The following is an 18,175-nucleotide window of genomic DNA, read 5'->3' on the forward strand; positions in this document are numbered from 1 at the left end:
CAATAATAGTGCCACAGTGGAGAATTCATTTATAAAATAATTACAATTTAAATTTGTTTATCGGGGTCCAAGCCCTCACAAATAACAAGGAACTTTATTGATCATCTTCATACCTCATTAACTCATCTTTTGCAATCGAGGTCTGACATAGAGTCAGTACAGTTTTTAATTAGAATTGCGCTTTTTAGATTTGTGCTGTAACAGTGAAAGCCATCTACTTCCCAAAGTCCCTATTACCGGTTCCAGATAAATTTGAGCTAGAGTCAATTGTCCTGAAACACTTCAGGAAAGTTAAAATACTGCATATGTTTACCTTTCTTCTCTTTTGCTGGTTCTTCAGCTTTTTTCACTTGTGTCTCTGCAAAAGAAATTGATAACGATTGAGTGACAGTGCATATTGAAATTTTTCTACAAAAAGGATTTCATTTTAGATTAAATAAAATATTTTTTTCTGTATCTTTGGCACTGAAGTTTTTTCATGTTTTTGAATAGTGTCACAAAATGAAAATTGCTAGTGAATAAGTGGCAATCCACAGCTTCTATAAATGCTAGATTGATAACCTAAAATGTCTCTTAAAAGCTCTTGTTACAATAGGTAGAATGTTTCAAATGACTGAATTATTACAATTACCTTTTTTTCTGGTCATCAAAGTATAGATAATGGCTCCATCTCTGCTTGCCTCCTCAACTACACTTTATCTGTTTATGGAACCTTAAACATTTGTCATTGCTTTATACGTAAAGTATACTAAATCCACATACATTGCAGTAATTGAATTTGGAATGTTCCATATTTATTCTGAATGGTACAGTATTGGACCACTATCAGATCTCTTTCAGCACATATGTCCAATTACACATACCAAAACATAACAGCCATCTTATGGTTTAAAGTGTATTCAAACACCGCACATCCTTCTTTCAATTTTTTAAAACTCAAAATAGGTAGTGAAGATATTACATGTAGACAACAATACAGCAACAGTACTAAAAATCTATATCAATTTGTCACATATGATGCACTGGACTATCTTATATGTCCCTATCCATGCTCTTCTCAGTCTTCTTACAAAATGACATGTCTGTACCTTTTCTCATATACAACTAAACGACTATTCCCTACCTGCCCAGTTTTATTTTTCATAGCACCCAGTGCGCATTTCCTATACTAATGGTAAAGCTGTTTCGATTATACATATTGGATATTTAAGTATCTCCTGTATTATCACATTATTCACCATTAACGCATGTAACCCATTAGCCATTAAGCCAATCATGTACTTTTTCAAACCATCTATGTTTTTACCTTTCTTTGTTTCTACAGACTCTTTTTCTTGCTTTTTCTCTGGTGTTTCTAAATTTGAAAAATATTATTATATAACTGGCATAGACCATGCAAAAATAGATAATGTTGATGAAATCTGAGGAATGTATTTTAAAATCAGTTCATTTATATATTTAGATATTAAACTGAAAGAAAACAAATCTGTTAAAAAGTTATGTATCATAACAATCCAAAATATAATCATATTAAGACAAAGACAATCAAATCAATCAAATTTCTGTATGTATTGTGTAGTCCATTATTAGCTGTAGAAAGATAAGAAAGGGACTGCACACTTTGCAGCCTCTTTGATTAAACATAGCCAACTCTGTCCATTTTATATTTGAAACCACTTCTTCCAAATTAATCAACAGCCAGGTTATTTGGGCAAGTACTACTGTTTATCTTAATGTGTACTGGACTATAATTTTCCATTTTTTTCTTTTAGCATACAGTAAGGAGAATCATTTGCAAATATTTATTCAAATATTTATTGTGTTTATGAATTTTCATTCCACAAAAGAGCATTTTAAGTTAATTAATTGCCTAATCTTGGCAAACCAGATGGCCCCCATATGCTGTGCAAGTGTTGAGGAAGACCTTAGTCCAAGTCAAATGAAAAGATTTTTATCCTTGACTATATATTGTATTATGCATCTATGTCAATGGGGGTCATTCTGAGTTGATCGCTAGCTGAATTTGTTCGCAGCGTAGCAATCAAGCTAAAAAACATCAGTTTTGCACATGCATATGCGGCGCAATGAACACGCATGACGTACGGGCACAACGAACGATATAGTTTTGCACAGGGTTTAGTGATGCATTTCAGTCGCACTGCTTGTTGCAGAGTGATTGACATGAAGTGGGCATTTCTGGGTGGCAACTGTCTGTATTCAGGGAGTGTGCAGAAAAATGCAGGCATGGCTGGGCAAACGCTGGGTGGGTTTGTGAAGTCAAATACGGAACTGAATAGTCTGAAGGGATTGCAAGTGCTGAGTAGGTTTTGAGTTACTCAAAAACTACCCAAAAAAATTGCAGGCACTCTGCAATACAACCGTTCGCACTTCTGCTAAGCTAAAATACACTCTGAGTGGTAAATTTACTAAGATGGGAGTTCTATTTAAGATGGGATGTTGCCCATAGCAACCAATCAGATTCCAAGTATTATCTTCTAGAAGGTGCCAGATAAATGAGATGTAGAATCTGATTGGTTGCTATGGGCAACATCCCATCTTAAATAGAACTCCAATCTCAGTAAATTTACCGCCCAGTGTGCAGCGGCATAGCATTTGCACGGCTGCTAAAACTAGCGAGCGATCAACTCGGAATGACCCCCAATGCCTTCTGAAACACCAAGTTTAGTTGGAGAGAACAGAAGTAATGGTGATAAGGATAGAGTATAGTACATAAAAAATGTGAATAAACTTCACTAGTACAGGTGAAATGAATCACGTGAGGAAAATGTTCTTTGTTAGCAAAGGCTATTTTGTAAAGGAGGGCCTATATTTTAACAAGAGGCACTACTGTAAAGAATAACACAATTGCATTAAAATACCTGGTGATATATTTATTTTAAGGAATCAAAGTTTTTGACTTAACTCTTCATAATTAAAATTTTTCAACCATAAGCATGACATGTAAGGTTATGAATTAGGTTACCTTTCTTTGGTTTTGTTGGTTCTTCAAGTTTTTTCACTTGTTTTTCTGAAAATAAATTTGTCAATGAGTGGGTCTCAAGCATCATAACATTTTAGTTAATAGTTGGGTATTGTTTTTTCTCATCTAGATAAGATACTTTATATGGTTACCTGTCTTTAGTTCTGCTGGCTCCTCATGTTTTTTCACTAGGGAATCTAAAAAAGAGATGACTAGTGAGTAATGTACTATCTGCCTTTTATCATAAATGCTATGTTCCATGAGTTTAGCTCAAAAATAAGTACTGTATTGGCTTCAATGGGTCACTATAATTAATTATTATAAGCATATGCTCAAATTAACATATCAGTCAAGAAAATAGCTTTTTTTCTATACCAATCACAATCAATGTCTATAATAGTGAAGAGGTTGTATGATTTCTATAAGATAACTACTTAACAACAAATTCCTCTCAATAATAGTGCCACAGTGGAGAATTCATTCATAAAATAATTACAATTTAAATTTGTTTATCGGGGTCCAAGCTCTCACAAATAACAAGGAACTTTATTGATCATATTCATACCTCATTAACTCATCTATAGCAATGGAGGTCTGACATAGAGTCAGTATAGTTTTTAATTAGAATTGTGCTTTTTATATTTGTGCTGTAACAGTAAAAGCCATCTACTTCCCAAAGTTCCTATTACCGGTTCCAGAAAAACTTGAGCTACAGTGAATTATCCTGAAACACTTCAGGAAAGTTAAAATACTGCTTATGTTTACCTTTCTTCTCTTTTGCTGGTTCTTTAGCTTTTGTCACTTGTGTCTCTGCAAAATAAATTGTTAACCATTGAGTGACAGTGCATATTGAAAATTTTCTACAAAAAGGATTTCATTTTAGATTAAATAAAATATTTAGTTTCTCTATCTTTGGCTCTGACGTTTCTTCATGTTTTTGAATAGTGTCACAAAATGAAAATTGCTAGTGAATAAGTGGTAATCCACATCTTCTATAAATGCTAGATTGATAACCTAAAATGTCTCTTAAAAGCTCTTGTTTCAATAGCTAGAATGTTTCAAATGACTGAATTATCACAATTACCTTTTTTACTGGTCATCCCAGTATAGATAATAGCTCTATCTCTGCTTGCCTCCTCAACTACACTTTATCAGTTTATGGAACCTTAAACATTTTTCATTGCTTTATTCATAAAGTATACTAAATCCATATATAGTGCAGTAATTGAATTTGGAATGTTCCATATTTATTCTGAATGGTACAGTATTGGACCACCATCAGATCTCTTTCTGCACATATGTCCAATTACATATACCAAAACATAACAGCCATCTTATGGTTTAAAGTGTATTCAAACACAGCACATCCTTCTTTCAATTTTTTAAAACTCAAAATAAGTAGTGAAGATATTACATGTAGACAACAATACAGGAACAGTAATAAAAATCTATATCAATTTGTCACATATGATGCACTGGACTATCTTATATGTCCCTATCCATGCTCTTCTCAGTCTTCTTACAAAATGAATTGTCTGTACCTTTTCTCATATACAACTAAACGACTATTCCCTATCTGCCCAGTTTTATTTTTATTTTCCCCCAGTGGGCATTTCCTACACTAATGGTAAAGCTGTTTCGATTATACATATTGGATACTTAAGTATCTCCTGTATTATCACAGTATTCACCATTAACGCATGTAACCCATTAGCCATTAAGCCAGTTATGTACTTTTTAAAACCGTCTATGTTTTTACCTTTCTTTGTTTCTACAGACTCTTTTTCTTGCTTTTTCTTTAGTGTTTCTAAATTTGAAAAATACTATTATATAACTGGCATAGCCTATGCAAAAACAGATAGTGTTGATGAAATCTGAGGACTGTATTTTAAAATCAGTTCATTTATATATTTAGATAATAAACTGAAAGAAAATAAATCTGTTAAAAATTATGTATCATAACAATCCAAAATATAATCATATTAAGACAAAGACAATCAAATTAATTACATTTCTGTATGTATTGTGTAGTCCATTATTAGCTGTATAAAGATAGCAAAGGGACTGCACACTTTGCAACCTCTTTGATTAAACATAACCAACTCTGTCCATCTTATATTTGAGACCACTTCTTCCCAATTAATCTACAGCCAGGCCATTTGGGCAAGAACTACTGTTATTCTTAATGTGTACCGGATCATAATTTTCAAAACATTTTCTTTTGGCATACAGTAAGGAGAATCATTTGAAAATATTTACTCAAATATTTATTGTGATTATGAATTTTCATTCCACAAAAGAGCCCTAAGTTAAATGATTGCCTAATCTTGGCAAACCAGATGGCCCCCATATGATGTGCAAGTGTTGAGGAAGACCTTAGTCCAAGTCAAATGAAAAGATTTTTATCCTTGACTATATACTGTATTATGCATCTATGTCAATGGGGTCATTCTGAGTTGATCGCTAGCTGAATTTGTTTGCAGGGCAGCTATCAGGCTAAAAAACTTCAGTTCTGCACATGTGTATGTGGCACACTGCACACATGTGACATATGGGCACAATGAATGAAGCAGTTTTGCACAGGGTCTAGTGATGAATTTCAGTCGTACTGATTGCCGCAGAGTGATTGACATGAAGTGGGCATTTCTGGGTGGCAACTAACTGTTTTCAGGAAATGTGCAGAAAAACGCAGGCATGGCTGGGCAAACGCTGGGTGGGTTTGTGATGTCAAATCTGGAACTGAATAGTCTGAAGTGATTGCAAGTGATGAGTAGGTTTTGAGCTACTCAGAAACTACACAAATTTTTTTTGCAGGCACTCTGCGCTAAAACCGTTCGTATCTCTGCTAAGCTAAAATACACTCACAGTGGGTGGCGGCATAGGATTTGCACGGCTGCTAAAACTAGCTAGTGAGCGATCAACTTGGAATGATCCCCAATGTCTTCTGTAACACCAAGTTTAATTGGAGAGAACAGAAGTAATGGTGATCAGGATAGAGCATTGCACATAAAAAAATGTGAATAAAATTCACTAGTACAGGTGAAATGAATCACGTGAGGAAAATGTTCTTTATTAGCAAAGGCTAATTTGTAAAGGAGGGGCTATATTTTAGCAAGAGACACTACTGTAAAGAATAACACAATTGCATTAAAAGACCTGGTGATATATTTATTTTAAGGAATCAAAGTTTTTGACTTAATTCTTCATAATTAAAAAATTTCTACCATAAGCATGACATGTAAGGTTATGAATTAGGTTACCTTTCTTTGGTTTTGTAGGTTCTTCAAGTTTTTTCACTTGTTTTTCTGAAAATAAATTTGTCAATGAGTGGGTCTCAAGCATCATAACATTTTAGTTAATAGTTGGGTATTGTTTTTTCTCATCTAGATAAGATACTTTATATGGTTACCTGTCTTTAGTTCTGCTGGCTCCTCATGTTTTTTCACTAGTGAATCTAAAAAAGAGATGACTAGTGAGTGATGGACTAGCTGCCTTTTATCATAAATGCTATGTGCCATGAGTTTTGCTCAAAAATAAGTGCTGTATTGGCTTCAATGGGTCACTATAATTAATTATTATAAGCATATGCTCAAATTAACATATCAGTCAAGAAAATAGCTTTTTTCTACACCAATCACAATCAATGTCTATAATAGTGAAGAGGTTGTATGATTTCTATAAGATAACTACTTAACAACAAATCCCTCTCATTAATAGTGCCACAGTGGAGACTACATTTATAAAATTGTTATAAAATTATAATTTAAATGTGTTTCTCATGGTCCAAGCCCTCACAAATAACAAGTAACTTTATTGATCCTCTTCATACCTCTATAACTCATTCTTTAGCAATGGAGGTCTGACATAGAGTCAGTATGGTTTTTAATTAGAATTTCCATTTTTAGATTTGTTCTGTAACAGTGAAAGCCATCTTTGCCCAAAGTCCCTATCACTGGTTCCAGATAAATTTGAGCTACAGTGAATTATCCTGAAACACTTCAGGAAAGTTAAAATACTGCTTATGTTTACCTTTCTTCTCTTTTGCTGGTTCTTTAGCTTTTGTCACTTGTGTCTCTGCAAAATAAATTGTTAACCATTGAGTGACAGTGCATATTGAAAATTTTCTACAAAAAGGATTTCATTTTAGATTAAATAAAATATTTTGTTTCTCCATCTTTGGCTCTGACGTTTCTACATGTTTTTGAATAGTGTCACAAAATGAAAATTGCTAGTGAATAAGTGGTAATCCACATCTTCTATAAATGCTAGATTGATAACCTAAAATGTCTCTTAAAAGCTCTTGTTACAATAGCTAGAATGTTTCAAATGACTGAATTATCACAATTACCTTTTTTACTGGTCATCACAGTATAGATAATAGCTCTATCTCTGCTTGCCTCCTCAACTACACTTTATCAGTTTATGGAACCTTAAACATTTTTCATTGCTTTATTCATAAAGTATACTAAATCCATATATAGTGCAGTAATTGAATTTGGAATGTTCCATATTTATTCTGAATGGTACAGTATTGGACCACCATCAGATCTCTTTCTGCACATATGTCCAATTACATATACCAAAACATAACAGCCATCTTATGGTTTAAGTGTATTCAAACACCGCACACCCTTCTTTCAATTTGTTAAAACTCAAAATAGGTAGTGAAGATATTATATGTAGACAACAATACAGGAACAGTAATAAAAATCTAAATCAATTTGTCACATATGATGCTCTGGACTATCTTATATGTCCCTATCCATTCTCTTCTCAGTCTTCTTACAACATGAAATGTCTGTACCTTTTCTCATGTACAACTAAACGACTATTCACTACCTGCCCAGTTTTATTTTTCATAGCCCCCAGTGGGCATGTACCACACTAATGGTAAAGCTGTTTCAATTATACATATTGAATATTTAAGTATCTCCTCTATTACCACAGTATTCATCATTAACGTATGTATTCCATTAAGCTAATGATGTACTTTTTCAAACTATGTTTTTACCTTTCTTTGTTTCTACAGACTCTTTTTCTTGCTTTTTCTCTGGTGTTTCTAAATTTGAAAAATATTATTATGTAACTGGCATAGCCCATTCAAAAATAGATAATGTTGATGAAATCTGAGGACTGTATTTTAAAATCAGTTCATTTATATATTTAGATATTAAACTGAAAGAAAACAAATCTGTCAAACAAGTTATGTATCATAACAATCCAAAATATAATCATATTAAGACAAATACAATCAAATCAATCAAATTTCTGTATGCATTGGATAGTCCGGTATTAGCTGTAGAAAGACAGTAAAGGGATTGCACCCTTTGCAGCCTCTTTAATTAAACATAGCCCATTTTGTCTATCTTATATTTGAGACCACTTCTTTCCAATTAATCTACAGCCAGGCCATTTGGGCAAATTCTACTGATTATTCTTAATTTGTATTATACTATGATTTTCAAATTTTTTCTCTCAGCATACAGTAAGGGGAATCATTTGCAAATATTTACTCAAATATGTATTGTGTTTATGAATTTTCATTCCACAAAAGAGCCTTTTAAGTTAAATGATTGCCTAATCTTGGCAAACCAGATGGCCCCCATATGCTGTGCAAGTCTTGAGGAAGACCTTAGTAAAAGTATTTTGAAAAGATTTTGGTCCTTGTATATATATTGTATTATGCATCTATGTCAATGTCCTCTGAAAAAATAAGTTTAATTGGAGAAAACAGACGTAATGGTGATCAGGATAGAGCACTGCACATAAACAAAAACTTGAATAAACTTCACTAGTACAGGTGAAATGAATCATGTGAGGAAAATGTTTTTTATTAGTAATGGCTATTTTGTAAAGGAGGGGCTATATTTTAACAAGAGGCACTACTGTAAAGAATAACACAATTGCATTAAAAGACCTGGTGATATATTTATTTTAAGGAATCAAAGTTTTTGACTTCATTTTTTACAATTTTAATTTTTCTACCATAAGCATGACATGTAAGTTTATGAATTATGTTACCTTTCTTTGGTTTTGTTGGTTCATCAAGTTTTTTCACTTGTTTTTCTGAAAATAATTTTTAATTGAGTGGGTCTCAAGAATCATAACATTTTAGTTAATAGTTGGATATTGTTTTTTCTCATCTATTTAAGATACTTTATATGGTTACCCGTCTTTAGTTCTGCTGGCTCCTCATGTTTTTTAACTAGTGTATCTAAAAAAGAGATGACTAGTGAGTGATGGACTATCTGCCTTTTCGCATAAATGTTATGTGCCATGAGTTTAGCTCAAACATAAGTGCTGTATTGGCTTCAATGGGTCACTATAATTAATTATTATGAGCATATGCTCAAATTAGCATATCAGCCAAGAAAATTCCTTTTTTCTACACCAATCACAATCAATGTCTATAATACTGTAGAGGTTGTATGATTTCTGTAAGATAACTGCTTAACAACAAATCATTCTCAATTATAGTGCCATAATGGAAATTTTATTTATAAAATAATTACAATTAAAATGTTTTTCTCAGGGTCCAAGCTCTCACAAATAACAAGTAATTTTATTGATCATCTTTATACCTTTTTGACTCATTCTTTAGCAATGGAGGTCTGACATAGAGTCAGTATGGTTTTTAATTAGAATTTCCATTTTTGGTTTTGTTCTGTAACAGTGAAAGCCATATTTGCCCAAAGTCCCTATCACTGGTTCCAGATAAATTTGAGCTACAGTGAATTGTCCTGAAACACTTCACGAAAGTTAAAATACTGAATATGTTTACCTTTCTTCTCTTTTGCTGGTTCTTTAGCTTTTGTCACTTGTGTCTCTGCAAAATAAATTGTTAACGATTGAGTGACAGTGCATATTGAAAATTTTCTACAAAAAGGATTTCATTTTAGATTAAATACAATATTTTGTTTCTCTATCTTTGGATCTGACGTTTCTTCATGTTTTTGAATAGTGTCACAAAATGAAAATTGCTAGTGAATAAGTGGTTATCCACATCTTCTATAAATGCTAGATTGATAACCTAAAATGTCTCTTAAAAGCACTTGTTACAATAGCTAGAATGTTTCAAATGGCTGAATTATCACAATCACCTTTTTTACTGGTCATCACAGTATAGATAATGGCTCCATCTCTGCTTGCCTCCTCAACTACACTTTATCAGTTTATGTAACCTTAAACATTTTTCATTGCTTTATTCATAAAGTATATTAAATCCACATACATTGCAGTAATTGAATTTGGAATGTTCCATATTTATTCTGAATGGTACAGTATTGGACGACCATCAGATCTCTTTCAGCACATATGTCCAATTACATATACCAAAACATAACAGCCATCTTATGGTTTAAGTGTATTCAAACACCGCACACCCTTCTTTCAATTTGTTAAAACTCAAAATAGGTAGTGAAGATAATATATGTAGACAACAATACAGCAACAGTACTAAAAATCTATATCAATTTGTCACATATGATGCACTGGACTATCTTATATGTCCCTATCCATTCTCTTCTCAGTCTTCTTACAACATGAAATGTCTGTACCTTTTCTCATGTACAACTAAACGACTATTCACTACCTGCCCAGTTTTATTTTTCATAGCCCCCAGTAGGCATGTCCTACACTAATGGTAAACCTGTTTCGACTATACATATTGGATATTTAAGTATCTCCTGTATTACCACAGTATTCACCATTAATGCGTGTAGCCCATTATCCATTAAGCCAATGATGTACTTTTTCAAACTATGTTTTTACCTTTCTTTGTTTCTACAGACTCTTTTTCTTGCTTTTTCTCTGGTGTTTCTAAATTTGAAAAATATTATTATATAACTGGCATAGATCATGCAAAATAGATAATGTTGAGGAAATCTCAGGAATGTATTATAAAATCAGTTTATTTATATATTTAGATATTAAACCGAAAGGAAAAAAATCTGTTAAAATGTTATGTATCATAACAATCCAAAATATAATCATTTTAAGACAAACAAAGAAAATCAAATCAATCAAATTTCTGTATGTATTGTGTAGTCTATTATTAGCTGTAGAAAGAAAGTAAAGGGACTGCACACTTTACAGCCTCTTTGATTAAACATAGCCAACTCTGTCCATCTAATATTTGAGACTACTTCTTCCTAAAGATTCTACAGCCGGGTTATTTGGGCAAATTCTACTGGTTATTCTTAATGTGTAATGGACTATGATTTTATTTTCCAATTATTTCTCTCAGCATACAGTAAGGAGAATCATTTGCAAATATTTACTAAAATATTTATTGTGTTTATGAATTTTAAGTCTACAATAGAGAATTTTTAGTTAAATGATTGCCTAATCTTGGCAAACCAGATGGCCCCCATATACTGTAAAAGTATTGAGGAAGACCTTAGTCCAAGTCAGATGAAAATATGTTTATCCTTGACTATATATTGTATTATGCATCTTTGTCAATATCCTCTGTAATACCAAGTTTAATTGGAGAGAACAGAAGTAATGGTGATCAGGACAGAGCATAGCACATAAACAAAAACTTGAATAAACTTCACTAGTACAGGTGAAATGAATCACGTGAGGAAAATGTTCTTTGTTAGCAAAGGCTATTTTGTAAAGGAGGGCCTATATTTTAACAAGAGGCACTACTGTAAAGAATAACACAATTGCATTAAAATACCTGGTGATATATTTATTTTAATGAATCAAAGTTTTTGACTTAATTCTTCACAATTTGAATTTTTCTACCATAAGCATGACATGTAAGGTTATGAATTAGGTTACCTTTCTTTGGTTTTGTTGGTTCTTCAAGTTTTTTCACTTGTTTTTCTGAAAACAAAAATTCGTCAATGAGTGGGCCTCAAGCATCATAATATTTTAGTTAATAGTAGGGTATTGTTTTCTCTCATCTAGATAAGATACTTTATATGGTTACCAGTCTTTAGTTCTGCTGGCTCCTCATGTTTTTTCACTAGTAAGTCTAAAAAAAGAGATGACTAGTGAGTGATGGACTATCTGTCTTTTAGCATAAATGCTATGTGCCATGAGTTTAGGTGAAAAAGAAGTGCTGTATCGGCTTCAATGGGTCACTATAATTAATTATTATAAGCATATGCTCAAATTAGTATATCAGTCTAGAAAATAGCTTTTTTTCTACACCAATCACAATCAATGAAAATAATAGTGAAGAGGTTTTATGATTTCTATAAGATAACTACTTAACAACAAATCCCTCTCAATGATAGTGCCATAGTGGAGATTTCATTTATAAAATAATTACTATTTAAATTTGTTTCACAGTGTCCAAGCTCTCACAAATAATAAGGAACTTTATTGATCATCTTTATACCTCATTGACTCACCTGTAGCAATGGAGGTCTGACAGAGAGTCAGTATGGTTTTTAATTAGAATAGCGCTTTTTAGATTTGTGCTGTAACAGTGAAAGCCATCTACGGCCCAAAGTCCCTATCAATGGTTCCAGATAAATTTGAGCTAGAGTAAATTGTACTGAAACACTTCAGGAAAGTTAAAATACTGCATATGTTTACCTTTCTTCTCTTTTGCTGGTTCTTCAGCTTTTTTCACTTGTGTCTCTGCAAAAGAAATTGTTAACAATTGAGTGACAGTGCATATTGAAAATTTTCTACAAAAAGGATTTCATTTTAGGTTAAATAAAATATTTTTTTCTCTATCTTTGGCTCTGAAGTTTCTTCATATTTTTGAATACTGTCACGAAATGAAAATTGCTAGTGAATAAGTGGCAATCCACAGCTTCTATAAATGCTAGGTTGATAACCTAAAATGTCTCTCAAAAGCACTTTTTACAATATCTAGAATGTTTTAAATGACTGAATTATCACAAATGCCTTTTACTGGTCATCACAGTATAGATAATGGCTCCATCTCTGCTTGTCTCCTCAACTACACTTTATCAGTTTATGAAACCTTAAACATTTTTCATTGCTTTATTCATAAAGTATACTAAATCCACATACTGTACATTGCAGTAATTGAATTTGGATTGTTCCATATTTATTCTGAATGGTACAGTTTTGGACCACCATCAGATCTCTTTAAGCACATATGTCTAATTACATATACCAAAACATAACAGTCATCTTATAGTTTAAAGTGTATTCAAACACTGCACACCCTTCTTTCAACTTTTTAAAACTCAAAATAGGTAGTGAAGATATTATATGTAGAGAACAATACAGCAACAGTAATAAAAATCTATATCAATTTGTAACATATGATGCTCTCGACTATGTTATTTGTCCCTATCCATGCTCTTCTCAGTCTTCTTACAACATGAAACTTCTGTGCCATTTCTCATGTACAACTAAATGACTATTCCGTACCTGCCCAGTTTTATTTTTCTTTGCCCCCCAGTGGACTTGTCCTACACTAATGGTAAAACTGTTTTGATTATACATATTGGATCTTTAAGTATCTCCTGTATTACCACAGAATTCACTATTAACACATGTAGCCCATTATCCATTTAGCCAATGATGCATATTTTCAAACTATCTATGTTTTTATCTTTCTTTGTTTCTACAGTCTCTTTTTCTTGCTTTTTCTCTGGTGTTTCTACATTTGAAAATTATAATGGCATAGCCCTTGCAAAAATAGATAATGTTGATGAAATCTGTGGAATGCATTTTATAATCAGTACATTTATATATTTAGAAATTAAACTGAAAAGAAAAAAATCTTTTAAAAGGTTATGCATCATAACAATCCAAAATATAATCATATTAACACAAAAAATACCATCAACTCAATGAAATTTCTGTATGTATTGTGTAGTACATAATTAGCTGTAGAAAGAAAGTAAAGGGACTGCACAGTTTGCAGACTGTTTGATTAAACATAAGCAACTCGGGGTTATTCTGAGTTGATCACTCGCTAGCTACTTTTTGCAGAGTGCAAACGCATAGTCGCCTCTCACTGGAGAGAGTATATTTGCAGTGCAAGGATGCAATCGTATGTGCAGCCGAGCATTACAAAAATAGTTTGTGCAGTTTCTGAGTAGCTCAGAACTTACTCAGCCCTTGCGATCACTTCAGCCTGTCCAGTCCCGGAATTGACATTAGACACCCACCCTGCAAATGCTTGGATACACCTGCATTTTTCCAAACACGACCAGAAAATAGTCAGTTGACACCCACATATGCCCTCTTCCTGTCAATCTCCTTGTGATCGGCTGTGCAAATGGATTCTTCATTAAATCCATCGCACAGCAACGATCCACTTTGTACCCGTACGACATGCCTGTGCATTGCGGTGCATATGCATGCGCAGTAGTGACCTGATCGCTGTGCTGCGAAAAACTGTAGCGTGCAATGAGGTTGGAATGACCCCCTCTGTCTATCTTATATTTGATACCACTTCTTCCTATTTAATCTACAGCAAGGCCATTTGGACATGTTCTGCTGGTTATTCTTAATGTGTACTGGACTACAATTTTCACATTTTTCTCTCAGCATACAGTATGCAGAATCATTTGCAAATATTTACTCAAATATGTATTGTGTTTATGAATTTTCATTCCACAAAAGAGCCTTTTAAGTTAAATGATTGCCTAACCTTGGCAAACCAGATGGCCCCCATAAGCTGTGCAAGTCTTGAGGAAGACCTTAGTACAAGTATTTTGAAAAGATTTTGGTCCTTGTATATATATTGTATTATGCATCTATGTCAATGTCCTCTGAAAAAATAAGTTTAATTGGAGAGAACAGATGTAATGGTGATCAGGATAGAGCACTGCACATAAACAAAAACTTGAATAAACTTCACTAGTACAGGTGAAATGAATCATGTGAGGAAAATGTTCTTTATTAGTAATGGCTATTTTGTAAAGGAGGGGCTATATTTTTACAAGAGGCACTACTGTAAAGAATAACACAATTGCATTAAAAGACCTGGTGATATATTTATTTTAAGGAATCAAAGTTTTTGACTTCATTTTTTACAATTTTAATTTTTCTACCATAAGCATGACATGTAAGTTTATGAATTATGTTACCTTTCTTTGGTTTTGTTGGTTCGTCAAGTTTTTTCACTTGTTTTTCTGAAAATAATTTTTCATTGAGTGGGTCTCAAGAATCATAACATTTTAGTTAATAGTTGGATATTGTTTTTTCTCATCTATTTAAGATACTTTATATGGTTACCCGTCTTTAGTTCTGCTGGCTCCTTATGTTTTTTAACTAGTGTATCTAAAAAAGAGATGACTAGTGAGTGATGGACTATCTGCCTTTTCGCATAAATGTTATGTGCCATGAGTTTAGCTCAAACATAAGTGCTGTATTGGCTTCAATGGGTCACTATAATTAATTATTATGAGCATATGCTCAAATTAGCATATCAGCCAAGAAAATTCCTTTTTTCTACACCAATCACAATCAATGTCTATAATACTGTAGAGGTTGTATGATTTCTATAAGATAACTACTTAACAACAAATCACTCTCAATAATAGTGCCATAATGGAAATTTTATTTATAAAATAATTACAATTTAAATGTGTTTCTCAGGGTCCAAGCTCTCACAAATAACAAGTAATTTTATTGATCATCTTTATACCTTTTTGACTCATTCTTTAGCAATGGAGGTCTGACATAGAGTCAGTATGGTTTTTAATTAGAATTTCCATTTTTGGATTTGTTCTGTAACAGTGAAAGCCATATTTGCCCAAAGTCCCTATCACTGGTTCCAGATAAATTTGAGCTACAGTGAATTGTCCTGAAACACTTCACGAAAGTTAAAATACTGAATATGTTTACCTTTCTTCTCTTTTGCTGGTTCTTTAGCTTTTGTCACTTGTGTCTCTGCAAAATAAATTGTTAACGATTGAGTGACAGTGCATATTGAAAATTTTCTACAAAAAGGATTTCATTTTAGATTAAATAAAATATTTCGTTTCTCTATCTTTGGCTCTGACGTTTCTTCATGTTTTTGAATAGTGTCACAAAATGAAAATTGCTAGTGAATAAGTGGTAATCCACATCTTCTATAAATGCTAGATTGATAACCTAAAATGTCTCTTATAAGCACTTGTTACAATAGCTAGAATGTTTCAAATGGCTGAATTATCACAATCACCTTTTTTACTGGTCATCACAGTATAGATAATGGCTCTATCTCTGCTTGCCTCCTCAACTACACTTTATCAGTTTATGCAACCTTAAACATTTTTCATTGCTTTATTCATAAAGTATATTAAATCCACATACATTGCAGTAATTGAATTTGGAATGTTCCATATTTATTCTGAATGGTACAGTATTGGACGACCATCAGATCTATTTCAGCACATATGTCCAATTACATATACCAAAACATAACAGCCATCTTATGGTTTAAGTGTATTCAAACACCGCACACCCTTCTTTCAATTTGTTAAAACTCAAAATAGGTAGTGAAGATAATATATGTAGACAACAATACAGCAACAGTACTAAAAATCTATATCAATTTGTCACATATGATGCACTGGACTATCTTATATGTCCCTATCCATTCTCTTCTCAGTCTTCTTACAACATGAAATGTCTGTACCTTTTCTCATGTACAACTAAACGACTATTCACTACCTGCCCAGTTTTATTTTTCATAGCCCCCAGTAGGCATGTCCTACACTAATGGTAAACCTGTTTCGATTATACATATTGGATATTTAAGAATCTCCTGTATTACCACAGTATTCACCATTAATGCGTGTAGCCCATTATCCATTAAGCCAATGATGTACTTTTTCAAACTATGTTTTTACCTTTCTTTGTTTCTACAGACTCTTTTTCTTGCTTTTTCTCTGGTGTTTCTAAATTTGAAAAATATTATTATATAACTGGCATAGATCATGCAAAATAGATAATGTTGAGGAAATCTCAGGAATGTATTATAAAATCAGTTTATTTATATATTTAGATATTAAACCGAAAGGAAAAAAATCTGTTAAAATGTTATGTATCATAACAATCCAAAATATAATCATTTTAAGACAAACAAAGAAAATCAAATCAATCAAATTTCTGTATGTATTGTGTAGTCTATTATTAGCTGCAGAAAGAAAGTAAAGGGACTGCACACTTTACAGCCTCTTTGATTAAACATAGCCAACTCTGTCCATCTTATATTTGAGACTACTTCTTCCTAAAGATTCTACAGCCGGGTTATTTGGGCAAATTCTACTGGTTATTCTTAATGTGTAATGGACTATGATTTTATTTTCCAATTATTTCTCTCAGCATACAGTAAGGAGAATCATTTGCAAATATTTACTAAAATATTTATTGTGTTTATGAATTTTAAGTCTACAATAGAGAATTTTTAGTTAAATGATTGCCTAATCTTGGCAAACCAGATGGCCCCCATATACTGTGAAAGTATTGAGGAAGACCTTAGTCCAAGTCAGATGAAAATATTTTTATCCTTGACTATATATTGTATTATGCATCTATGTCAATGTCCTCTGTAATACCAAGTTTAATTGGAGAGAACAGAAGTAATGGTGATCAGGATAGAGCATAGCACATAAACAAAAACTTGAATAAACTTCACTAGTACAGGTGAAATTAATCACGTGAGGAAAATGTTCTTAATTAGCAAAGGCTATTTTGTAAAGAAGGGGCTATATTTTAACAAGAGGCACTACTGTAAAGAATAACACATAATCGCATTAAAGGACATGGTGATATATTTATTTTAATGAATCAAAGTTTTTGACTTAATTCTTCACAATTTGATTTTTTCTACCATAAGCATGACATGTAAGGTTATGAATTAGGTTACCTTTCTTTGGTTTTGTTGGTTCTTCAAGTTTTTTCACTTGTTTTTCTGAAAACAAAAATTTGTCAATCAGTGGGCCTCAAGCGTCATAATATTTTAGTTAATAGTAGGGTATTGTTTTCTCTCATCTAGATAAGATACTTTATATGGTTACCTGTCTTTAGTTCTGCTGGCTCCTCATGTTTTTTCACTAGTAAGTCTAAAAAAAGAGATGACTAGTGAGTAATGGACTATCTGTCTTTTAGCATAAATGCTATGTGCCATGAGTTTAGGTGAAAAAGAAGTGCTGTATCGGCTTCAATGGGTCACTATAATTAATTATTATAAGCATATGCTCAAATTAGTATATCAGTCTAGAAAATAGCTTTTTTCTACACCAATCACAATCAATGAAA

The 18,175-nt window shown here is 32.5% G+C and overlaps 1 protein-coding gene and 1 long non-coding RNA gene across 2 annotated transcripts in view; both read right to left on the minus strand.

Annotated features, from left to right (window-relative positions):
• Positions 1–4,796, minus strand: part of LOC134911579 (uncharacterized) — a 56,856-nt gene extending 52,060 nt beyond the window's left edge. The window contains exons 1-2 of the long non-coding RNA XR_010176693.1: positions 4,740–4,796; positions 3,746–3,790 (exon numbers count right to left, since the gene is read on the minus strand). This is a non-coding gene — a long non-coding RNA (uncharacterized LOC134911579). The remainder of the gene's footprint in view (positions 1–3,745; positions 3,791–4,739) is intronic.
• A 4,909-nt stretch (positions 4,797–9,705) lies between these two features.
• TRDN (triadin) overlaps positions 9,706–18,175 on the minus strand; it is an 862,718-nt gene continuing 854,248 nt past the window's right edge. The window contains exons 82-88 of the mRNA XM_063919338.1: positions 17,748–17,828; positions 16,765–16,812; positions 15,776–15,820; positions 12,533–12,577; positions 11,732–11,812; positions 10,751–10,798; positions 9,706–9,806 (exon numbers count right to left, since the gene is read on the minus strand). Of these exons, the coding sequence (XP_063775408.1) occupies positions 9,706–9,806; positions 10,751–10,798; positions 11,732–11,812; positions 12,533–12,577; positions 15,776–15,820; positions 16,765–16,812; positions 17,748–17,828 (449 nt within the window). The remainder of the gene's footprint in view (positions 9,807–10,750; positions 10,799–11,731; positions 11,813–12,532; positions 12,578–15,775; positions 15,821–16,764; positions 16,813–17,747; positions 17,829–18,175) is intronic.

The sequence above is a fragment of the Pseudophryne corroboree genome, chromosome 4 (assembly GCF_028390025.1).
Source record: "Pseudophryne corroboree isolate aPseCor3 chromosome 4, aPseCor3.hap2, whole genome shotgun sequence".
Taxonomy (NCBI): domain Eukaryota; kingdom Metazoa; phylum Chordata; class Amphibia; order Anura; family Myobatrachidae; genus Pseudophryne; species Pseudophryne corroboree.